This window comes from Phoenix dactylifera, chromosome 8, assembly GCF_051530095.1.
Source record: "Phoenix dactylifera cultivar Ajwa chromosome 8, Ajwa_hap1_PhDact_Kaust_v1.1, whole genome shotgun sequence".
Lineage (NCBI taxonomy): Eukaryota > Viridiplantae > Streptophyta > Magnoliopsida > Arecales > Arecaceae > Phoenix > Phoenix dactylifera.
Window position 1 is genome coordinate 18,775,274 of NC_143197.1, and position 26,760 is coordinate 18,802,033.

The 26,760-nt window shown below is 38.0% G+C and overlaps 1 protein-coding gene and 1 long non-coding RNA gene across 2 annotated transcripts; one reads left to right on the plus strand and one right to left on the minus strand.

Annotated features, from left to right (window-relative positions):
• Positions 1 to 5,379: 5,379 nt before the first annotated feature.
• LOC148702712 (uncharacterized) lies at positions 5,380 to 8,584 on the plus strand. Its single transcript, XR_015968053.2, has 3 exons — positions 5,380 to 6,080; positions 6,189 to 6,243; positions 8,235 to 8,584. It is a non-coding gene; the product is annotated as an uncharacterized LOC148702712 (long non-coding RNA).
• LOC103696301 (ubiquitin-like domain-containing protein) lies at positions 7,785 to 9,050 on the minus strand. Its single transcript, XM_088702971.2, has 2 exons — positions 8,598 to 9,050; positions 7,785 to 8,306 (listed from the first exon to the last, which is right to left on the minus strand). The coding sequence occupies exons 1-2, from the start codon at positions 9,048 to 9,050 to the stop codon at positions 7,989 to 7,991; spliced, it is 771 nt and encodes a 256-aa protein (XP_088559097.2). The 3' UTR covers positions 7,785 to 7,988.
• Between the last annotated feature and the right edge of the window lie 17,710 nt (positions 9,051 to 26,760).

The window sequence follows — 26,760 nt, forward strand, 5'->3', positions numbered from 1 at the left end:
GACGGCTGAATTTGTCACCGTCTGGTTGCAATTTCGGTTACCAGTTTTGTGACAGATATCCCGTCACTACAATGGTCACTAAGTTTGGCGCCCATCCTACCCGCGTATTCTGTGACCGGTCTGTCACTAATTTGTCACTAAGTTCACACCACGATGACCAAATTTCTGTCTGTCACTAATCCATCATAAATAGTGACTGATAACAGTCTGTCATTAGTTTTCCGTCACTATACACTTGTTTTGATCAAATAGAAACAATAATATCATTATTGCACTATAATTATTATTGCATATCTATGAAGCTAGGGTGAAGTCATTGATACATTTCAATCCCTCTATTTTATGCTCGACAATAATATCATGGTGTCAATCATCCTAACCTAAATCACCAATAATCAATCCTGCTATTTCATGACATGATGGAGCATTATATTGTGAATTGTCTTCTTGACATCATTCCAACAATCTTATTCTTATTAGTAAGAATTTAGATTGCTCAAATTGATCTGCAGCCATTCTAAAAGCTCTAACAATTTGATTTTTACAATCAAACATTTTTATTAAACCTTACACAATTTCTGAATCTTTACTTGATGGATCAGCATATGAATGTAATGCTTTCGTTCTATTGCTAACCTTGTTTGCAGTATCATATATATATTGTTGAGCAAATCTAGGTCTTTTTCCATCAACTAGTAAAAGCAAACCCATTCTGCGATGCTTTTGACCATTGATCTGGAACACATATAGACTTTGTTAGTATTGATCTTTTTATCAATTTTGCCACCTATCAATGTAAATGCAAATATCGAATTATATGTCCTAATATTTTTTCAAAATTTTGAAGCTCTTTTTCCACCATTATAATCCAACAAATTATCCAAAAAAAGTTGGTGTCTACTTGAGCAACGACAAATCTACCCTTCCTTCTCCACAACATAGAGTAAATATATGTGTGCTTGTGTTGCGTGATTTACGTACATATTCTTCATACCAGAATATAGCTCCACAATATTGGCATTATTGTTAGGGTAATCCAAAATTTAACAGCTCTCTACAATTTCCTATAAAAAAAATGAAGAATCATTTTTTCCACCAAAATTTGCAAAAATATCATGTGAGAAAAAAAATTATATCATAAAACATCTTACTCATATTTTTATGCATTTTTTGAGTAGCTTTTGTTGAGCAAACGACCGTCCACCAGTTAATCTTGCATGAAAAATTGAATCTTGCCGAACTACATTTTTTTGATACAGATAATTTTGAATATAAACAAATATCATAAGATATGTAAATATAATATTTAACTTTTGAAAAGAATATGCATTCATCAATTACAGCTGTGTGATCTTTTCCCAAAAAAACATCATCAATATCCATTCCCAAAGTATTTTCCTCTAAGATAGTCCTTGGAGCATTTCAAACTCTACTTATTGATAATAGTTGATCGCTTTCAGTTTGAATTATTGTAAAATGTCTTCAGCTTTCTGACCTCTCATATGTAATATTATTTATGTTTCCTTCATTGTCAACGACAAAATGCAAACGTTCATTAGTAAAGCTTTGGTTTCCGGCAATGCTACAGAAGTTATCTTTTTTTCCCCCCAATATTTGAGCTCTTTGTTCAGCGATAATATTCATCCTTGTGACTCTATTCTTCCTAGCTGCTTCTATGGGATCCATCCTATTTTTTCCGTAAATAGCAAAGAAACTGTGCATTGAGAAGAAGGTGGAAATCAAGATTTAAATGTAAGATGAAGGACCTAGAAAAGGCAAAATTTTTATTTTCTAATCCACATTAGATGTACAACAAGGTTCCCTTTACATATATTTATACACATACACATAGACGCGCGCACACACATACACATATATATACATATGTGTATGCACATGCTATGTATATATACAATAATTTTTTTCTTTCCCAATACTTACTCTAAAATTTATCCATTAGATGACTTAGCCTCTAAGTGGAAGATTTTCTTATATCATGTGACCTCCTCCTGCAGCTCATCGAACTTGGTCATTAATTTTTCGTACCTTTCAAGTAATACTGCCCTCAATTACCTCACCTCAACCTCAAGGTCTGTATGAGCATCATACATTCTTTCATATAAACATTTAAAATATTCTTTGTCAAAAAGTTGAAATTCTTAATTTTGAAATTAAACTTTTACTTCAATTTTTCAATAGCTAGCATTGTAGCATCTTCATCCGATATAGTTTCATTGCTGCCCGAACATCCCCAAACTCTAATAACCTCAGATAGATCATCTCGCTCACAAATAACAATGTCCACAAAAGATTCAATAAAAGCATTGTCTCTCAATTCAATACAAAAGATAGTTGATGGAAGCGATAATTTACGGACAAGTTCCTCCAACATATATAACATCAGGACAAATTTTTATTAAATCCATATCTAAAATTAAAGTTAACAAAGAAACCAAATATCCTACATAACAAAGTTTACGACAAAAAAATATTAAACAATTAATCTGAATGAATTCTGCTCCATTTTCAAATAATAGAATTTAGCATTCAATTATACAAACAAACATTTCTGAATGTATGTAACCGTTACAAAGGAATAAATATATTAAAAAAATAGTATAATAAGTATGAATCAACTATAAAAATATAAAGAATTTTATAATTTCTATACAACATATGCATATTAAGATATAAGAAAAATGAATGATGCATATATGGAAGCATATAAGAAAAGTGTTTGGACAACAGAATCAACAATCATTTTTTCCAATGAATCTATATATAGATAAATATAGGAAAAATAATATCTGGCAAAATTTTTCTTTAAGCATTACTCTAAGCGGATGAGTCAGTATATTATACAAATGCAGGGATACATTCAAGGTGTTAAAAGCATAAGAAAAATTTTATGCTTCAAGTTTTTTTTCTATTTTTTTTTAAAATTGTGAGCTTAAGAAATTTGTCAAAACCTTTTTTCTCTCATAAAATAGATGGTATTGCTGGTTGCCTTTTTTTTATTTTAGGCCAGAGTCATGTTGCTCGACCATAGGGACAACATAGTGGAAAAGGTGCATTATCCAAAAATAGAAAAATAATTGGTCATTTCTTTGTAATCTAAATAAGGAATATGGGTAGTAATAATATTCTCTAAGGCTTGAAAAATTTTAGAGTAATTCTTGATTTTTTTTGGCAGAATGGTTGTTCGAGTTACTCCTAACTTTGAATTATTCATTAGCTTGAATATTTAGTTACAAATTATTTTTTACAGTCCAAATAACCTTATGAGTTATAACAGCAGGCGTTTCTTCTTTTTTTTTTAAAAAAAAAGGAATGTGGCATCAGGTGACGATCAACGCATGCACATACCTGTGCGAAATAGGGAACTATGCCCTATTTGGCTTTTAGAGAGTTCCATTGGGACCAAAGGCCATAGAAACCCTACTATTCACAACTTTTTGTAGAAGGCCTACAGAAATTCACCAAAAAGGAAAAAAAAACAAGGGCACCGGCCTTCTCTCTCCTCTTTGAGTTTTTTGCATGAATATTCTTCTAAATATCAAATTTTACATAAATACCTTCTCAAAATTGATATTTACATATATACCATCGTAAAACACTTTTTTTGCTATTATACTTTTTTTTATCTTTGTTTTTGTATATATACTCACACAATCTAAGGTCGTTAAAAAAATTAACGGTTTCAAATTAAAATGACTAAAATATCCTTAATGGGTAGAAAATGCAAAAAAAAACTATTTATAAGGGATGGAAGATAAAAAAGTAATTTCAAAATTTTATTTTATTTTTAATTAAAATAAATATGGTTTTTATTAACGGTGTTAGAAGAACCGTTATAAATTTTTGACTGCTACTTAGTATCGGCAATGGGTCTGATTTTATATTAGGAGTATTTGTGCAAAAGTAATATTTTATGAGGTACAAAAATAAATATAAATTTCAAGAGGGTATTTACGCAAATTTAAATTTTTTAAAAAAATTTATGAAAAAAAAATCCTCCTCTTTTGTTCGCAACGGTAGTTCTACCTAGCACATCCAACATTTTCTTCCCTCCTTTCCTCACAACAATAGTCCTAGGGACCAAAGGATGGATGTTGGGCCACTTGATCTTCTGGTATCATCACCACAATGGGACCTCATTTTCATGAGATCCATTCATCGCAAACCATCCTCCTCATCTCCTCTCCTAAAGTTTTCTTTTTTTTTTTCTTGTTTATTTCTCTCTAATTTATAGCAGAATGGTCCTCTCTAAGTTCTTTGTTGATTTCTCCTCTCTCCACATCCCTTCCTTTTCCTCTCCTTTTTTTTTTTCCCCTTTCTGTTTTTCATCTTTATACCTTTTCGGAACCTTCGTCTATTTAATAAAAATGGTTAGCCAAAAAAATATTTTGTTTCATGATTGAAGGGGAAATCACTGTTTTTTTTTTTAAAAAAAAGAATAGCTATATTGTTTCCTTTCGAAATCTTTGTCCCTACTTTCTCTTCATTTTTTTCTCTATGAATATCTAGATCGAAATGGCTAGATCATCTACCAGCTTCAGCTCCTTCTCTGTTTTTATTTTTTTATTTTCAACATTAAACATGATGCAGAGGTCTTTCCAATTTTCGTGAGAAATTCAGTAGGGGGAGAGAAAAGGTTGAAATAGTGGACGAGCGTTCACACATAACCTCTTGATGAATATTATTATGCTGACATTCTCATAATGGAGTGGTAGAAATGCCCATCATCTTTTGTTATGTAAAATAATTAGCTTCTTTCAATATCCCTATTTTTTGCACATGTTTCCCTCATGACATGCTAAAATGTGTAAATCCAAAAATGTTTTGGTACACAAGCAACAGGATCATCAATGCAATTCCAATCTACAGAAACTTACCTTGAATTTGTTATCATTAAACATGATGCAGAGGCCTTTCCAATTTTCTTGAGAAATTCAATAGGAGCAAAGGCTGAAGCAGTGGACGAATGCTCACACACAACCTCTTGATGAATTTGTTGGGTTACCATCCTTTATGCAACATGACACATGACATAGTGAGACTTGTGTGACTTGCAAAAAGTGGGGTATACGGGTTTGGTTGAACATGAAGCCACTGAGCTAGCATTAGTTGGGATCGAGGAACTTTTCATGTGCACTAGAGTGTGCGCCCAAAGATCTTTTGTAAGGAAGGTGGATATTCATTTTCCTTCCATAGGAAAGAAACTGAACAAGGTTAAGCTCAAGAAATACAGAAACTTCAGCTCAACCTGCCCTCCTATGGTTGTGCTGTCTCTTCGTCTGCTGTTTAGCTCAACATGTTCCATTTTCTTATTCACATCTCAATCACCGTATCTTCAGTCTTCAGATAAATCCTGCTCGTATCTGACCTAGATTAATAATCTATTGCTTGCCATGAAGATTCAAGAGTCCAAGAGATATAAGGTTCGTGCGACACCTAGGCCATGGCCATGGCCCCGGCCCAAACTCCTGGGGGAGCGATTCCCTTGTTCTCCCGCTCCCTTCGTGCCCTAACCCCTCCATCATCGCGAATGCATCACTCTCCGCCGCTCTCGCCTCTCCCGCTCATCTCCCTCCTTCCACCGTGCCCCAACCCTCTCTTCCTCACCGTGCAACCCCAGTTCCCATTCCACCATCTCCATACCTTCACATCCCTTCTTCCTTTTCTCTCGCCTCGTGCTCTCTCTCTTTCGCGTATTCCCGGACTCCTCCCGACACCTTCACACCATTCCGTCGCCTCTTCCTTCTCCTTCACTGCTCCATCTCTCCCTCGCGCTCTCTCCCTATCCCCTATGTGTCTTCCTTCCCGCGAGCACCACCCATCTCCTCCCTTTCGCATCTTTCCTTCTTCCACTAGCCTTCACCACCACCTCTTATGCTGTTCTTCTCCTCCATTGTCTCTCTCTTCTCTCTATCTCGTTTTCCCACCATGGTGTGTGCGCGTGTGGTAGGAAAAGGGCAATGATTTTTTCTCATCCACGCCTCATTCACTCTCTCTGAGCCGGCCGCAAAGTGGTCTTTACTGTGCCACCCCTCGTCTCCCAACCTGTGATACAAGGAAAGGTTAGTCGCTCAATTTCTCGTTATAATGATAATTAGTGTAAAAAAAAACTAGAATTTTAGAATGTTTGAAAATTTTGGAGAGAGTTTTGAAATGTTGAGAATTTTTAGGTCCCGAGGAACTCCAGAGAGGTGCTTAGATTGTCGGATGGTTGGTATCTATGAGGTAAGTAACATCCGCACTTTATATTAATTAATCAATATGAATTGAAAATTATCTTGTCATTCAAGATAGTATAAATTATTATGATAAATTCAAAATTAATCATGCATGAAATCTCTATAAAGATAGATAATTAATTGATGATTGTAGTTCTATTAATTAAATTGCATGGTGATACTTGTTATGTTGGATCAGGCATGTAAGATCTCGAATATTGCATGTCTGATTGTATACTTCAAAACAGTTTTTTTAAAAAAGGAAGGAAATGCTTAAGTTATATATATTTATATGCATCACCTGATTGTATGATGATCCCCACCATGGGGGTGATCATAATGATACCCTGCCATAGGGATATAGTGTGGCGACCCTGCCATGGGGGTGATCATGATGATCCTTATCACGGAGGACATCGTGGTAACCTTGCCACAGGGATAATCATGGTGATACCTGAGCTGCAGCGGTATAAATGCACTGTAGTTAAGGCTGTAGAGCTAAAAGGATTAGATACCTATGTTCAAGTATATAATATGAATATGATTATGATATGAGATATGTATCGGACTTTGATATGACGTATTGATTCTTTATGTCGATATTATTGAAAAAATGGCATGTAATGTTGGTATGAGGATATCATTGATAGTAAATGCTATAAACATTAATTGTAATTGTGATGGTGATGATGGTGGTGGTTGTGGTGGTGGTAGTGGTGTTAACTGTTGCATAATGGACTAAATTCTCCATTCTCCAAGATATTTTGTTTTTTTCTTATTAGTATAACCACCTCTCTTTGTTTAGTTTTTCTGGTTTGAAAGTTACAAAGAATCACAAAAAAAAAACTAGAAAAAAGGAAAAGAAAATCCATGATAATTACTCCCTTGTCTAGTCTAACCATCCTATTCTGAGAGAAACAAGAGAACCAATCAGACAGGAACCATAGCCTTCCTTGCTTCACTGACATGCTTTGCGCCTGTTCAATGCTAGGAAAAGACTTAAATAGTTGTTAGACGAGTCATGCTGCCCCTTTTTACCTTGTTTAGCTAGTTTAGTGCGTAACAACATTGAGTCTATTGGGATGGGTTTTTCAAGGCTTCCCATGACTCTGTCCAACTATTTAAGTCTTCATAACAACATCATATCTAGTTGTTGGATGGAGAATAGACTAACTTGTGACCAAGAATTGTTCTAAACAGAGGATCAACTACAGGAAAAGGATTAAGATATCTATAATTCTTCCTCTACTTCAACATATTGTATGTTCCCTCTAGTATCACTCATCTCTTCAGTAGAACTTTCTTTCTCAGCTTCCTCTCTTTGCCAAATAGGCTCTCACGTGCCACAATGTTGAATGAGTTCCAACTGTTTCATCACTAAGTATGAAAAACATCTCCAACTTCAAGACGAAATGTTGAACAAAAGTTCCAACCATTTCGTCACTAATCCTGAAAAACATCACCAGTGTTGTGCTTCACCCAATTGGAATCAAACATAAATTATCAACAGTTGATGTCATAATTAATTATTAAACTATTCAGATAAAACCCAACACTGCTTCTCTAAAAGATCTTTTGATCACAACTGAGAATCATAATAATATTTTAACAAAAATGAAGATCAAATTGAAATCATAATCTGTTCTCAACCACCAGAGATTTAATTGGTGTTTTTTACTAAATCCCAAGCAGGCTTACAATTAATTCTGAAATGCGCAGTATTAAAAAAAAAAAAAACAAAACAAATGAACATCATGATCCACCGGTCACACTCCCATTAAAAATTTCAATGGTATCACCTGGCTGTACATTATGCCAATGGAAGGTTCGATTATCATCCATAACATTCTGCTTGTACATGAAGAAGTATCCTTCACTAGGCAGATGAAATTGTAGATGAGCTTGCAATCTCTGCAACTCCTTCCTCAGCTCGCTTACATTATCCGATGCACTCACTTCAACTGGTATCTTCTTTGTCCTGCATTTCGGCATCACCAGCAGCTTCAGTTTCTTGGATGTAGAGGTTGTTGGTCCTGGCAGAAATGGTCTTGTAACTACATTCACTTCAGACTGTTCAGTAGCTCCATAGTCAGCCAATGCTTGATTGTCTTGCAACTCGATGGTACCATAACCCGACAGATATGGCCTTGTAACTACATTCACTTCAGACTGTTCGGTAACTCCATGGTCAGCCAATGCTCGATTGTGTTGCAACTCGATGGTAACATAACCGGGCAGAAATGGCTTTATAACTACATTCACTTCAGACTGTTCAGTAACTCTATAGTCAGCCAATGCTCGATAGTATTGTAACTTGATGGTATCATAATCCGGCAGAAATGGATTTGTAACTACATTCACTTCAGACTGTTCGGTAACTCCATAGTCAGCCAATGCTCGATTATCTTGCAACTCGATGGTACCATAAAACAATGCAAATTGATTTTCTGGTATGCCTTCAAACTCCTGAATTCTCTCCTTCAACCTGCTAACAGCGTCCATTACATTGACTTCCAACAACAGTTGCCTCTCTGAAATTGGAATCTTGACAATGACATGGACCCGGCCGGCTCTCACTTGACTTCCGTCATCAGGCTCGGCGACGATCAATTTCAGTCGAGAACCTTGAAGAATTTTGTAGTGCTCGGTGTCGCGATCGTCAATCAGTTCCTCACCTATGAAGACCAGCTTCTGGCTCGAGACTGGGTAGCCTTCATACCTGTGGATCTTCTCCTTGATCTCGAGCACAGTGTCAAAAAAGCCAATCTCTATGGTGAAGTGCCTTCCTCTGGATGTCTCGAAGATCACGTCCATGTACTCCTGCAACAGTTTTTATGGTTAATACTGTTTATACTGGTATTATTGGGAACGATTTAAAGACTGAAAAATCTAGCATGAGAATGAAGTGCAAAATCGCAGAGCTCATCGCTGGCCTGGTGTCTTTTAGTTAAGCTCTTTTCGTGACGATAATCCCTGAGAAAGGGAACGACTCCACGCTTCTCTCTAGCTCTCGCTAAAACAGGTGGGAAACGGCTAACTAAATGCAGGCGTTTTCTTTGGGTCCAAGGTTTGGTTTGATTGGAAGCGGCGGGTCGTGCATGAGTTATTTAAACCACATTACTGTATTTGCCTATTTTCTTCTCTGACTAGGAGTGGGGTGTGATGGTGATGAGAAACTTGTAGTGTCGTATAAAACATGATCTGTTGCCTATTCTATTCCATACGGTTTTGAAAATAGTGTGGTTTGATAGTAGATGGATAATTCTCTATTTCATAGAAAAAAACTTTATTTTATAACAAGTATCAACATAATAACAGCAATCAATGAGTTGTTTCAAAAAAATGTGCACACAACTAATCTCGATCCTCTCTTTTTCATCCAAATCCCATATTTAATTTGATCTTTATAGTGTTCCAAGTTCCTCGTATCTTTATCCTAACTACTCTTGCTATCTCACAAACTCATTGCAAAATCTGATAATTATTTTTTTATTATTTTTGTTTTAGAAATTTATAAGAATGATTAGAAGAAATCCCTTTTAAAATCATATCAACTAATCTAGGTCCTTTCTCTGAAATCCCATATCTCCTTTCCTCCCTCTCTATCTCGATTTCAAAGTTGAATATCTAATTTTATATTTATTTTTAAATTTTATATTAACAATCCTTTATAAGACCTATCAAGTTTGCATCCTCTATAATTTTTCTTAAAATAAAATATTTAAATTGTGAATTTTATTGAAAATAAAATAAGTTTATTTTACCTCTGCAGCTCTAGTGCCTATTTATTAGTTTGAAAACAATGTTAGGTTTTGTTTATATATTTTCTACTTGACCTGCAACCAATCTGATCTATATATTGGCCGTGGCTAAAATAGGTCAATATTAGATGACCCCTATGAATCTAACCCAATTCAACTCAATCCAAATATCCATAAGTTTACATATCTAAACCTCCGTCATTAACGTAGTTGCCAAGTTACCTTATTTAGATTGATATGTTAGGTACTTGTCTATTATTTTTTAGGTTGAAGGTTAGGTCAAGAAAAAACCATGTTGTCATTAACAACACCAGCGGTAGATGTAAAAGTAACATTTTCTTTTAAAGTTCTTTTTGTTCATGCCATTATTAGTTATTCTTCAACATGTATAACACATAGCTAAAAGTACAAGAGGTGAAAACTGGAAAGTTTGCTAGCTAAACTTATAGATAGGGCAATAATAAGCCCATATTGATCATGGAAGAGATATTAATGGTGCTTATATACTCATTTGGGTCTATCCATCTACTAGGATAACCTTCTTGGTTGGGTTTTAACATGGTCTTGTCCCTCTTTCCCATCAATCCTTCAAAGTTCTTATTTGAGAGAGTAGTAATAATCCCATATTGAATAGAGAAGGTCCTTATTGGTGCTTATATATGCATGGGTCCATCCACCTACCAATCTAAGCTTCTGAGTGGGATTTTAGCATGCCTAAAAGTTAATTTGGTGCTATAAATTTAGTTTGGAAATTTGGAAGTGGAAGCATAGATTTTTTTTTGAATTCAATGCAAATCATAGTTGTCCTGTACATAATAAACCTTCTTGGATGCCTGGTCCATCAACCTATGAGTTTAAGCGTTTGGGTTGGATTTTAACATGCCTAAAAGTTAATTTGGCACCATAGATTTAGTTTGGAAATTTGGAAGTGGAGCATAGATTTCTTCTTGAATTCAAAGCAAATCATAGTTGTCCTATCTCTGTACATAATAAACCTTTTTAGATGCTTGGAGACGTCCTTGCAACCAAATATTCTAACATTGCTCATTGGAGATATTAACTATATCCTATTTTATAATGACAAATTGGGTTGTCATGCATTTACAAATGACTGAGCCGTTTCTGCCTTAAGAATTAGAACATAGAGCAGATTACCAATGCAAAAGAAAAAGTGTAGAATGGGCTTATAGACAGAAACATATGCTAGATCAGCTTAGGGAAAAATAGAGTTAAATAGGACTTGCATTGTTTCTCTATATTAGAGAAACCCTATTTAGAGGCAACCCAAAGAATGTAACACTAATACTGCATTTTTTTTTCATGAAAATGCCAATGAGAGCAAGAGAAGGAACCATATCTTGTTGTAGCAATTAGAATTCAGACCAATTGTTTGAATACGGAGATCTAGTATAATTATTCCACTCTTGACTCAATTCAACTCAACTCAACTCAACTAAGTCTTAATCTCAAACTAGTTGGAGTTGGCTATATGAATCCTTTGCTACCATTTCACTATATTTAAAACCACACTTTCTAAAAATGTAGTGATATAAAATACTACCTTACAATTTCATTCCATATGATTTTTTGGTTTATCTCTTCCTTTCCTTCTATATATATCAAATCAATCCTTCATACTGGTGTATCCCTCAACCCACATCGTATGTGTCCAAACAGCTAAGTCACCCTTCTCTTAATGATTCAATGGAGGAGAAGGAACTCATAGAAAATCCAAATAGGCTTGTGCTGACCGGTTTTGCTCTGATACCACATTAATTATCATGCTCCTGATCCAAAAAAATGAGTCAGAGATATGAAAACCACCATATACTCAGAACAATACACCACAAGTGTGCAAGTATAATTAGCAAACTAAAAGATGATAACATAGAGTAGATAAAAGAGTTATGCGGATGTGAGGAGATGCAAACTATAGTTTCAAGTGGGCAGTCATGTATTTCTTATAGTGTTAACTACAAAGGAGATCGTGCGGTTCAAAACTTGGGGCAACTTGAGTTCCAGGTTTGTTGGTTTATTTGAAAAACTAGAAAGAATTGGTGAGATAGCTTATAGAGTTGCGTTGCCACCTATTCTAGCCAATGTACATGATATCTTTTATATGTCCATGTTGAGGAAGTAGTGGCAAACTTAAGCCATGTTGTAGAGCTCAAACCATCGTAAATATCAAGTGCTACAACTCCATATCATTCATTATGTCAAGTCTTGACGAACGTAATAATTATTTGACACAGACATGATCGTAAGCTTTCATGAAAATTGACCAACCTAAAAGTTAAGTTAGTATATTATTCAATCAAAATTGTATATTGTAAGATATACTAAACTATTTTTAAGATTAATATTTTTTAGATATAAGTCCTTGAATTATATTATATCAAACTAAAATTGCTGAATAGGACATAGAATATTTTGGCAATATGAAATTTTTACTGTCATTTATTGTACATCTTAACACAATTTTCAGTGAAATTAGTCATATATTATAATATGCAAATATAATAACCAATATATATATATATATATATATATATATATATATATATATATATATATATATATATATATATATATATATATATATGTTAGAATAAGTGGCTCATATTAAGTGGTATTCTTATTTGAGTGGTACACTGGTATTCTAACAGAGCGGAGCGAAGCGACGGAATATATTTATCTTTGGGATAATTATGTAATATTTTATTTTACCAGGGATGCTGATAAGGATTGGGACTCTAGGGTTAGGGTTTAGCTATAAATATCTTGTAACCCTTGTTATTAGGTGACAGAAGAAAAGTTACGGCCGTTTCGCTCCCGTGGACGTAGGCACATTGCCGAACCATGTAAATCCCTGTGTTCAATTTTTTCTTCCTCTTCCTCTCTCAATTCTATGCATTGTTCTGTTCGCCGTTTGGATCCTGTATTTTTCGCAACAATTGGTATCAGAGCATCAGGATTCCGTGGGTGTTTTCCTTCACGCGAGGAAGAGGAGTTTCGGCGTCTTCTGCTTCACGTGGGATCTCAGGCGCTGTTCCCAAGCTGTGGGAGGGCACGTAAGAGGAAGGGCTATAGTGTTTTCTATTCTCTTTCACGTGGTGTAGGGCGCTTTCTCCAAGGCGTCTTCTTCCCCAAACTCCCTTCATCCCGTGAGCGTTCCCTGGTGTCTGTGGTGACTCCCGTGGAAGAAGGGGAAGAAGGCCTGTCACGCCGCCGCCCGCATCCTTGCGCCGCCGCCGTGTGAACAGATCCGGAGGAGAAGAACCTCTGTCGCGGAGAAAGGGGGAGGCCCAAACCTCCATCGCCGAGAAAGGGGGAGGCCCAAACCCCGTCGCCGATCGGCCGCAAGCGAGGAGAAAGATCCTCCCATCCTGTAGCGCCGCCGCCTGCATCCCCATCGCCGCCGCACGCCGGATCCGGAAGAGAGGAGGCCTGATCACGGTCCGGCGCCACCGTTCGTGGCCGGAACCAGAGGAGATCGACACCCCGTTCGGATCGCCGTTCGGAGGAGAAGAGGAGGCCACGTGCACGGTCCTCCCGTCACCGTTCGCACGCCGCCCGCGCCAGATTTGGAGGAACCGCCGCACGATCCGAGCAAGGAGGAGGAGGAGAGCGTCTCCCTGACGCTGTCTGTGGCCGGAGAAAGGAGGAGAATCTCTGCCGCGTCTCCACCAAAGCCGCGCATCAGATCCAGGGAGAAGGATCTTTGCCACGCGCCGCCGTCTGCCTTCGCCCACCCGTACGTCACCGTAGACGCGCGAGGTGGGGAGTTCTACCGTCGCTAGCTCGCGTTCTGACCTAGGAGAAGAGGGGCGTTTCTGGTATTTTTTTTTATTTTCATCAGATCCTATTTTCTATAATTTATATTGCAAAAAGATAAGATTGTAGGGATGTCTTCTGCAAAGTTCGATGTGATAAAGTTCGATGGAACTGGGAATTTCGGGCTATGGCAGAGAAGGGTGAAGGATCTGTTAGTATCACAAGGTATGGTGAAGGCCTTGTATGGAAAGAAACCAGATGACATGGGTAATGCAGAGTGGAAGGAATTGGAGGCTAAGGCTGTTTCAAATATACGACTTTGTCTGGCTGATGACGTGATGTATCATGTCATGGACGAAGAATCGCCGGCAGCAATTTGGTCAAAATTGGAGAGTCGGTACATGTCCAAGTCGTTGACGAACAAGCTCTATCTTAAGCAGAAACTGTACGGTCTTAAGATGACAGAGGGTGCTGATTTAAGCCAACATATCAACGTGTTCAATCAGATTATCAGTGATCTACAGTGAGTTGATGTGAAGTTCGAAGACGAAGACAAAGCGTTGATGTTATTGCATTCTTTACCCGCTTCTCCTACGTACGAAAATTTGGTTACAACTCTGACATGGGGAAAGGAGACCCTAGAGTTAGAGGACGTCATTGGAGCCTTGTTAGGTTTTCATCAGAGGAAGAAAGCCAGTGCTGAGAGTTCTCAGGGAGAAGGTTTAGTGGTGAAGGGTAACCAGGAGCGTGGAAGAAGCAACACAAGGAATGGATCAAATCGCAGTAAATTTCGGTCTAAATCCAGGAAAAAGAAGAGCATAACGTGCTACAAGTGTGGAAAACAGGGTCACATAAAGCGAAATTGTCCTGAGAAAAAGAAGGGTAAAGATGATGACAGATCTGAAGGGTTCAAGTCTGCAAATATAGTGAAAGAAGACACAGAGAGCAGTGATGGTGATATACTTTCAGTTTCATCCAGTTCAGATCATCTCGCGGATTCTTGGATTCTAGATTCAGCATGTTCCTATCACATGACGCCCAATAAAGATTGGTTTGATACCTACAGGTTAGTTAATTCTGGTTCTGTTTTGATGGGTAATAATGCATCTTGCAAAGTTATTGGAATAGGGAATATCGGAATTACTATGTTTGATGGTGTGGTTAGAACGTTGTGTGATGTTAGACATGTTCCAGATTTGAGAAAGAATCTAATTTCATTGGGTACCTTAGACTCTAACGGGTTTTGTTACAAGTCTCAAGGTGGAGTAATGAAGGTTAGTAGAGGTGCTATGACAGTGATGAAGGGGCAGAAAGTAGCAGGGAACATCTACAGGTTGATAGGGACTACTGTTGTAGGTGGAGTTGCTGCTGCAGAATCTGAGTCTGATAATACAGTCTTGTGGCATATGCGTTTGGGTCATATGAGTGAACGTGGTATGCTGGAACTGCATAAAAGAAATTTCCTGAAGGGTATTAAAACTTGCAAACTGGATTTCTGCAAGTATTGTGTTCTTGGAAAACAGAACAAGGTTCAATTCAGGACTGCCACGCACAAGACAGAGGGTATTCTTGACTATATTCATACAGATGTTTGGGGACCAGTTAGAGTAGCATCACGGGGTGGACATACATATTTCGTAACTTTTATTGATGATTTCTCGAGAAAGGTCTGGGTGTACTTCATGCAGCACAAGTCAGAAACGTTTGCCAAGTTCAAGTTGTGGAAAGCTGAAGTAGAGAATCAGACAGAGAGAAAGATCAAATGCCTCAGGTCAGACAATGGGACTGAGTACACAGATTCAAAGTTCATTGAGTTTTGTGAGCAGCATGGGACTAAGAAACACTTCACAGTACGCAAGACACCTCAGCAGAACGGTGTGGCGGAAAGAACGAACAGGACTATAGCTGAAAGAGCACGGTGTCTCAGGTTAAAATGCAGGGCTTGCAAAGAACTTCTGGGTAGAGGCAGTGAATATGGCATGCTTCTTGATTAACAGGTCACCTAGGGCAGCACTAGATGGTAAGGTTGCAGAGGAGGTATGGACAGGTAATGAGGTAGACTACTCCGGTTTGAGAGTACTTGGATGTCCTGCCTATGTGCATATTCCTAGTGAGGAGAGGTCAAAGCTAGACCCGAAGTCTAGACAGTGTATCTTTCTGGGGTATCAGAAAGGGGTGAAAGGGTACAAGCTTTGGGATTCGAAGGCAAACAAGGTGGTGATCAGCAGAGATGTGGTTTTTGATGAGAAAGCCATATTGAAAAGTACTCAAGAAGAAGAGAAGCAGATGCCAGAAAGTTGCAGCAGCAATAAGCAGGTGGTGCAGGTGGAGTTAGAGAGTTCTGTCAAGGAGAATAATGTTCAGGGTACAGAGACTTCTACCTCAGCCGATCAAGAGCAACATAATATAACCACAGACAGACCTAAGCGTACTATCAAGCCACCAACTAGGTATGGTTTTGAAGATTTGGTTTTCTATGCATTAATCACTAGCAGTGGAGATCCTACTACTTTTCAGGAGGCAGTACACAGCCAGGAGAAGAGTAAATGGATGGGTGCTATGATGGAGGAGATGGAATCTTTGAAGAAAAATCAGACATGGAAGTTGGTGGAGCTTCCGAAGGGGAAGAAAGCGATAGGATGCAAGTGGGTGTTCAAGAAAAAGGAAGCAGTATCAGAAAAAGAAGGAAAAAAGTTCAAGGCACGTCTGGTAGCAAAGGGATACTCACAGAGAGCTGGGATTGACTATGATGAGATTTTCTCCCCAGTGGTCAGACACACTTCCATCAGGGTAGTGTTGGCATTGGTAGCACATTATGATATGGAGTTAGAGCAGATGGATGTAAAGACAGCTTTTCTTCATGGTGAGTTGGAGGAGCAGATTTACATGCAGCAGCCAGAAGGATTTTCAGAACTTGGACAGGAGCACTTAGTCTGTAAATTGAGAAAGTCACTTTATGGGCTAAAGCAATCTCCGAGGCAGTGGTACAAGCGTTTTGACTCTTACATGATTCGGATTGGCTACAGGAGATGTGAGTATGACTGTTGTGTTTATGTGAGGAGCCTTGATGATGGTTCTTTTATTTTTCTGTTACTTTATGTGGATGATATGTTGATTGCTGCGAAGAGTATGAATGAAGTCAACAAGTTAAAGACTTTGTTGAGTAGAGAGTTTGACATGAAAGATTTGGGCGCGGCCAAGAAGATTCTTGGGATGGAGATTCGCAGGGACAGAGATTCCAGAAAATTGTGGTTATCTCAGGGTAGTTATATACAAAAGGTGTTGGAGAGGTTCAGCATGGGTAATGCGAAGCCAGTGAGCACACCTTTAGCGAATCATTTCAGATTGTCTACCTCATAGTGCCCAAAGACAGAAAAAGAAATTGAAGACATGTCAAAGGTTCCATATGCTAGTGCAGTGGGGTGTCTGATGTATGCTATGGTTTGTACTAGGCCGGATTTGGCGCATGCAGTTAGTGCAGTGAGCAAGTTTATGGCGAATCCAGGGAGACAGCATTGGAATGCAGTCAAGTAGATTTTCAGATACTTGAGGAGTACTACAGACCATGGTATCATGTTTGTCAGACAGCAAGATGATCCTTCAGTCGTGGGGTATGTTGATGCAGATTATGCAGGGGACTTGGATGACAGGAGGTCGACTACAGGCTATGTATTTGCTCTTGCACGAGGGCCTATCAGTTGGAGGTCCATGGTACAGTCTCTAGTTGCACTATCTACGACTGAGTCAGAGTATATGGCAGTGGCTGAGGCTGCCAAGGAAGCATTGTGGTTAACGGGATTAGTCAAGGAGCTGGGTGTTCAGCAAGGTGGAGTTCAGTTGCATTGTGACAGTCAGAGTGCGATCTATTTGGCGAAGAACCAGGTGTATCATGCGAGAACCAAGCACATAGATGTGAGGTATCACAAGATCAGGGAGTTGGTTTCTTCCGGTGATATATTGCTTGAGAAAGTTCACACTTCTGAAAATGCAGCAGACATGTTGACAAAACCTGTTACTGCAGCCAAGTTCAAGCATTGCTTGGACTTGGTTAACATCTCTAGGTGCTAGAGAGGATGTGTTCCAACCTATCAGCGTCAGGTGGTGTCCCAGGTTATTTTTCTCCTAAGGGGTGAATATTGGCCAAGGTGGAGATTGTTAGAATAAGTGGCTCATATTAAGTGGTATTCTTATTTGAGTGGTACACTAGTATTCTAACGGAGCGGAGCGAAGCGACGGGATATATTTATCTTTGGGATAATTATGTAATATTTTATTTTACCAGGGATGCTGATAGGGATTGGGACTCTAGGGTTAGGGTTTAGCTATAAATATCTTGTAACCCTTGTTATTAGGTGACAGAAGAAAAGTTACGGCCGTTTCGCTCTCGTGGACGTAGGCACATTGCCGAACCACGTAAATCTCTGTGTTCAATTTCTTCTTCCTCTTCCTCTCTCAATTCTATGCATTGTTCTGTTCGCCGTTTGGATCCTGTATTTTCCGCAACAATATATATATCTGTCTGTCTTCTGACGCTCTAATTTACGGGTTGCTCCTCCGCAGTGGACTTCAGGAGAAACCAAGTACCTTGTCTAGAGCTCGACGTGATCACGGCTATTGAGCACCAGAAATTTGCCGGCTTTGTGGAGGAGCGCCCACAGCCTCTTCTGCAACCTATGATACAATACCTCCGTATATAAAAACAAATGACGGCCCGCTTCTACAAGGACTCCGATTTCCCACAGAATCTCGCATAAAGCCTTTATTTTGACTCAGCCACAAACTCCAAGTAGGAGACGGGTTGTTGTCCAAGTTGACTGCCGTTGTAGACTAAAGAACCCACCCACTCCATGTTTGATCCCACGGTACATTAACTATTATGGCTGCTCCATAAAAACTCCAGCAATTCCAGTTCAACTAAGACTATTAATTGCTAATCCAACTAAGTATGAGAACTAAGAACCCAACTCTCACCACTTAAAACTCGAGACGAATTTTTAGAGATACCATCCTTATACCTTTTCCCAATTAGTAACAAAATAGGAGACTACCCGGCTGTTCCTACTTTGGGCCTCGATAGTGTAGCTGTCAGGAAAGGTTTCCCATTCAAATCCAACTGGAACAATATGGGAATAACTCTCTAACTCATGACTTGGATTAAAATCCTAGTATAAGTATGGGAATATATACATACAAACATATACATGGTAGAAATATTATTTGCTCTATTTTTTTTTTTCAAATTTTGATGAATTTCTAGAGAGGGAAGTGGTTTCTCTCTTCCATCCATTCAATAGGTATAGAGAAGAAATGTAAAGAGAGTTGATTAACAAATGGGCATTGTTGGGATAGAGCGGATATCATAGAGTTCGCATGGGTATCTCTAAACTAACTCCAAATCTAGTTTTGGGATGGTTTAACGAAAAGTAATGTAATGCCCCGGAACCAAGAGCATGGCAGATGTCACATGCTTATAATCATGTTAGGCTACTTGATTAACAAACTTAATCAAATCTTAATAAATTCGATATAAAAACAAGACTTACTCAATCCTCCAGATACAAGGAAATGATTAATCTAAGTAATAGATTTTTCTCAACAAACTATTAATCCAAAATGACAGAGTCATAATGCTCCAACACATTATGGGCAATAAATCAAATAAGAGTCTCCAAAGAACGAAAAATAACGCTAATAGACAAGAAGTCTAATTAGACACAAATATTCAAAGACAACTAGATCTACTAGGAACTCCAAAGTAAATCTATGCTTGCACTCCTCCAAGCCACTATTCAAAATGTGAAAATAGAAAAAAAAAACAAAAGTGAGCTAAACCAGCTAGTGAGTATTAACATTCCGAACTAGGTTCTAAGCATACCAAGTGAACGATAAACTAAAATAAGTATATCAGGTAGAATGCCAGCTCGTTTTCATTTGGTCGCCACCAAGATAAGAAATTATTTCGGTTTATCCTGAATTTATTTTGCATTTGTCGTCGAGTTTGGTTTTAGCTGGATAATCATCTCTCTTTGTTTGGTTTTTCTACACTTCCCATGGTTCCGTTCAACTATTTAAGCCTTCATATCAACATATCTAATTGTTGGATTGACAACAGATTAACTTCTGACTCAGAATGTTCTAAACAAAGGGAACATCTCTTGGAAAGGATTAAGATATCTATAACTCTTCCTATTCTTCAACAGATTAAATTTTCTCTCCAGTATCCCTCATCCCTTTAGTAGAACTTTCTTTCTGAGTTTGTTCTCTTTGGTAAATTGGCTATGTAACTCAAGAGCCAAAATGTTGAATAAATTCCAGCTTTTTCATCGCTAATTAAGAAAATTATCTCCATGTATTTAAGACAAAATGCAGAATAATATTCCAACTACTTCGTCACTAATCTTGAGAAACATTGTTAGTGTTCGACTATTAGTTGTGACGAACCCAAATTGGAATCGGTGTCTCTTCTCATCTATCCTCGGGTTCGGTCGTGATAATAGTTGATGACATAACATAAATTATTAAAATATTTTGAAAAACCTAACACAGCATCTTTGAAAGATCTCTTGATTCCTAATTACGAATCATAATAATATTTGAACCAAAATGAAGAACAAAATGAAATCATACTCTCTTCTCACTCACCGAGTCTTAATGGTGTTTATAGCTAAATCTTGAGCAGTTTCTAGTGGTGTTTATAGCTAAATCCTAAGCTTGCTTATAGTTAAATCAAAAATGTGCTTTATAAAAAAAACAATTGAACATGCTAAATAAAATTTTTTGTTCAAAATATTGATCTATAAAATTCATAAATCATACATAATCAACTCATAATTTATGTAATGTCAAACACTTATTCCAATTAATTGAAAAATCTAGAGAAGATGAATTATTACTTACCCTGCGTAGCGCAGTACAGTGCAGACCATAAGCACATAAAACTAACTAATTATGAAATTCTCTATTAAAACTAAATATTCAGATATTATATTTTTATCAAAAATTTATCCAAATTAAAAATCAAAATTATAAATTTCAGCACCCTCTTATAATATCAAATTGAATAATCAAAAAATATTTTGTGGAAATTAGTCTCCCGGGAGTAGAGCTGAGTTGGGATCCATTCTGACCATACGAGAAGCGACGCAGTAGGTCTGTCCGTCACAAGAGAGAGAAAGATAGAAGTATAGGCAGAACAAAAAAGAGACTAACATAAAGGCAGAGGACGTGAGGAAAGATAAAAAAGGTTTTTCCTGATAGCAGAGGATAGCTACCGAGGTCACGGTGGTGCTGCCATTAGTCCCGACCGGCCGTCAAAAAGCAACAGCCAACAGCGGATGGACGGCAAGTGGCCGGAAATAAAGGAAACAGAACATGGCGGAGCTGCAGCCCGCTTGCCTGCCGCTGGGCTTCAATGTCGGGCCGAAGGGGACGGCAGCGGCCGAGTTCACAAAACACGGGGAAAGGCCGGCGAGTTGCGAAACAGGGGGGATCAAATTACGGTTAATCCCAGCGATTTCTCGCCAGAAATCGAACAAATCATGGTTTTACTTAACATGGAATATGAGGGCAAGAAAAACCAAGGAGAAGAAGGGCTCTTACCGGATCTCCGGCGAGGTTAGCCGGCGACCGCAGCGAAGTCCAAGCAGGGCGTTGGACGGAAGCCAAAGATCTGATATGAAACCAACAGAGAGAGAGAGCTCTAGGAACTAGGATGCGCTACACAAGAAGGGAGGCGTGCGTTTAAATAAACGGCGAACTCGCCGGAGGTTGAGAAGGAGACGAACTTGTGTCCGACCAGGATTGGGATTCTTACGGCTATTTGGGCTTCGTTCCAATGCCAGGCCACGGGCCATGTTCCACTCTACGCCTCGCTCAAGAACTAGAAACTAAGAAAGAAACCAGGCCTTCTTACATGGCGGAGCCGCAGCCCGCTTGCTGCTGCCGGGCTTCAACGTTGGGCCCAAGTGGACGGCAGCGGCCGAGCTCACAAAACAGGGGGAAAAGGCCGGCGAGTTGCGAAACGGATCAAATCCCGGGTTAATCCCAGCGACGTCACTTCTTACTGCATTAGGTCGGCTTACGGGCCGGGCCTTACGCAAAACAGACAGTTCTGCAGCGGGGCATTGGGTGAAATATATCTCTTGGGAGATAAATGGTTATGAGGGTGTGGTCTTCTGAAGATTGTACACAACTTTTTCAAAATCAGATCTACTGGTATAGTTTATTTTAACTATTAATGTAGGTTCATTTTCTAAACAAAAATAAAACTAGGCTTTTGAAAGCCAAAGACTATAAATATTGATCTAGACTAATATATGCCGTCTCGGTATCGGATCCTATATCGATACCATCCTATTATAGTATCAGTATGCTCGCTACGAGGTTGGTTCGGTATACTGAGTGTTCATACATTTTTTGTATCACATATCAGTTCGATATCGGTATTGGTACGGTATGGTCGATACGTATCAGTACCGACCGATATGGTAAACTTTGATCTAAACTATATTTTTATTTTAATTTTTTGGAATTAAAACTGGAGGTTAGGGAGAGGATTTATTTCTCTTGTGCGCGCTCATACATGTGCAGGTGCACACAAGATTGACGCCGAGCTCCGCCGCATCGCAAGCTCTTTCACCGATAAACATCCCTTAATCCTCTCAAAGTAAATAAAATCTCTCTCTCTCTCTCTCTCTCTCACACACACACACACACACAATTCCAGGAAATTTTTAGAATTCTTTTCTTTCTTCTTATGGTGATTATTAGGTCCACGGATGCTGGTTAAACAGCATACTGATTGAATGGATTCGAATCCTCCTTTTGACACAACAACTGATACAGAATTCTTGTTTTCTTTTTTATTTTGATTCGAGTTGAAATGCCTGATTTTGTTTCTCTGATCTGTTTTTTTTCTTCCTTTGGTATTATGAAGATTGTTGAAATTTGTGTTATTTAAATAGAAACTAGTAATCGAATGGAGCAGTGAAAAATGATTTTAGATTTAATGTGCTTGCAACACTGCATAGGGGTCCAAGAGATTTGGAAATATTGGCTCAAACATTGCCCTGTGTTGCTTGGCAATTAAGGATAAAATTAAAGGTACCACGAGCATAAACATCAAGTTTGATCCAACCAGCAGTTCTTTTTAATAAATAAAATAGATCCCCTAAGTAATGTTTCACCCAGCTGGTTAATATCCTTCCGAGAATGACATATATGTTGTCCATCGACCTTTTCCTTCCGTCACCTTTTAGAGTTAGGCTCAAGGCGAATTTGTTTGCCTATGCAGGGCATTAATCCTAAAAGTATTTGGCACGTGCAATGTATGTTCTTAATCCAAAAAAAAGGGGGCATCTAATTGATAGTTGGGACGCCAAAAATCAACTTATTTGAAGTAAATTTGATGTATCGTTAACCTATATATATGGGGTATCGATACTCGGTATGCCAAAAACTCCATACCATACTATACTAATACAATACTAATATAGTATTGGTATGGAATTCAATACCGAAATAATAATTCTTTTGATTAATTTAATTGTGCCTCTCTCTCTCTTTGCTGAAGATCTATATGGTGGTGTATTTATCAGAAAAAATTGTGTACTTATAAGAGCAAAGATGTTGCACGTGCTGAAAAAGTGTGTCCATTGCTTGTTTAATTATGAGTTTGCTACCTCAGGATCGAACCACGGTTATATTCTATTGTCATTTTTTTCCAAAATTAAGTGTGCGGAAGCCGGTGTTGAAACAATACGAGGAAAACCACTGAGATGGTAGCCCAGTGGGAGTGTGGCCTTACTTCCAACCAAGTGGTTTCGAGTTCGAAACGTATGGACATCGATTAAATTGTGGAGACCGGATGCTTCCTGCTCGGACATAGGGTCTGGAAGGACGTATCGCTCTATTGGTAGCCTTAGTGGTGCTAGGTGTGACGTATTCACACGTGGAATTCGTGTCGGAGTCTAGAGGGATAACCGAGCTGGGCCCACGGGTGGGGAGGGTACGAGTAAAACCGGCCCGGGTGCCCAACACACGGTTATTTCTGCCCGCATCGAATATTCTCCTGACGGAATGGGCGCCCAGTGGAGGTTGCTACGCGGGGGTGGGCTTGTCCCATCCTCCCCCTTTCCCCTTTTTTTAAGCAGCAAAAAAAAAAAAAAACAATACAAGGAAATGACTCCTTTTTTGTTGAGGATATGACTCACTCCCTCTCTGTTAATTGTGCTATGAACTACTCTTGTAAAATAAACAACTTCAATGATTGTTATTATTATCATTGTTATTAATGCTGCTTCTAATACTGTTGCTATTATTATTATTATTAAAATTATTATTATTATTTTTTTATTATTATTATTACTATATCAACTATTATTATTACTATTAGTATTGTTATTGTGATGATGATGGTGGTGGTGGTGCTGATGATGTATATTCTACTTCTTGCTAAGATGGATGTTTTATCTACTGACTAACGTAACTGTTGCAGAATGGACCAAATTCTCTATTCTCCAAGATGTTTTGGTTTCTCTTATTACTGCAACCACCTCACTTTGTTCAAGTATTCTGGTTTGAGAGTGACAAAAAATCAAAAAAAAAGAAAAGAAAAGAAAAGAAAATACATGATAATGATTCTCTTGTCTAGTATAGTCATCATATTTTGAGAGAAACAAGAGGACCAATCAGAGGAGGAACCATAGCCTTCCTTGCTTCATTGACATGCATTGCGCTTGTTCAATGCTAGTAAAAGACTTAAATGGTTGTTAGACGAGTCATGCTGCCCCTTTTTTCCTTGTTTAGCTAGTTTAGTGGGTAACAACACTGAATCCATTTGGGAATTGGGATGGGTTTTTCAAGGCCTCCCATGACTCTGTCCAACTATTTAAGTCTTCATAACAACATCATATCTAGTTGTTGGATGGAGAATAGACTAACTTGTGACCAAGAATTGCTCTAAACAGAGGATCACCTTCAGGAAAAGTACTAGGATATCTATATTCTTCCTCTACTTCAACATATTGTATGTTCCCTCTAGTATCACTCAGCCCTTTAGTAGAACTTTCTTTCTGAGCTACCTCTCTTTGGCAAATTGGTGCCACAATGTTGAATGAGTTCCAACTGTTTCATCACTAATTATGAAAAACATCTCCAACTTCAAGACGAAATGTTGAACAAAAGTTCCAATCATTTCGTCACTAATCCTGAAAAACATCACCAGTGTTGTGCTGCACCCAATTGGAATCAAACATACATTATCAACAGTTGATGTCAAAACATAAATTATTAAACTATTCAGAAAAAAACCCAACACTGCTTCTCTAAAAGATCTCTTGATCCCAACTGAGAATCATAATAATATTTTAACAAAAATGAAGATCGAATTGAAATCTTAATATTTTCTCATCCACCAGAGTTTTAATTGGTGTTTTAATGATGGAGGTTTAAATATGTAAAATTATGGACATTTGGATTGAGTTGAATTCAGTTAGATTTATATGTTAGATACTTGTCTATTATTTTGTAGGTTGAAGGCAGGAGCGGCTCAATGCATTTGGGGGCCCAAGGCAAACTCACTAAGAGGGGCATTTTTTTCTTTCCGTTTTGTCTTTGAGGCTTTTCTTGTAGTGGGCCGACCTAAGAGGAACTCACTAAGGAGTTCTTTTTTCTTTCTGTTTTGTTTTTGAAGCCTTTCCTGTAGTGGGCCTTGTTTCAGCTGGAGCCTCAAGTGACCGTCTCAGTCGTCTAAGAGTTGGACCAGCCCTAGTCGATAGTTAAGTCAAGAAAAAACCATGTTGTCATTAACAATACTAGCAGTAGATGTATAAGCAACTCCTCTTTCTTTTAAAGTTCTTTTTGTTCATGCTATTATTAGGTATTCTTCAAAATGTACAACACGTAGCTAGAAGTACAAGAGGTGAAAGTAGGAAAGTTTGCTAGCTAAAATTGTAGATAGTGCAATAATAATCCCATATTGATCATTGAAGAGATATTAGTGGTGCTTACATATTCACATCCATCTACTAGGATAACCTTCTTGGTTGGGTTTTAACATGGTCTTATCTCTCTTGCCCATCCAACCTCCAAAGTTCTTATTTGAGAGAGCAGTAATAGTCCCATATTGAATAGAGAAGGGTCCTTATTGGTGCTTATATACGCATGGGTCCATCCAGCTACCGGTTTAAGCTTTCTTGTTTGAGAGAGTAGTAATAATCCGATTAATGAATAGAGAAGGGTCCTTATTGGTGCTTATATATGCATGGGTCCATCCACCTACCAGTTTAAGCTTTTGGGTGGGGTTTTAACATGTCTAAAAGTTAATTTGGAATGAAAATGGAAGTATAGGTTTTTTCTTGAATTCAATGCAAATCATAGTTGTTCTATCTCTATACATAATAAACCTTCTTGGATACTTGGTCCATCTACCTTTGAGTTTAAGCTTTTGGGTTGGATTCTAACATGCCTAAAAGTTAATTTGGCGCTATATATAGGTTTAGTTTGGAAATTTGGAAGTGGAGCATAGATTTCTTCTTAAATTCAAAACAAATCATAGTTGTCCTATCTCTGTACATAATAAACCTTCTTGGATGCTTGAAGATGTCCTTGCAACCAAATGTTCTGACATTGCTCATTGGAGATATTTACTATATCCTATTTGATAATGACAAATTGGGTTGTCATGCATTTACAAATGACCAAGTCATTTTTGCCTTAAGAATTAGAACATAGAGCCGATTGTCAAGGCGAAGAAAAGGTGTAGAATGGGTTCATAGAGAGAAACATATGCTAGATCAGCTTAAGGAAAGACAAAGGCTCATAGAGGAGCAGGTAGAAAGGAAAAATAGAGATAAATAGGACCTGCATTATTTCTCTATATTAGAGGAAACCAATTTAGAGGCAACCCAAAGAATGTAACACTAATACTGCATTTTTTTCATGAAAATGCTAATGAGAGTAAGAGAAGGAACCATATCTTGTTGTAAAAA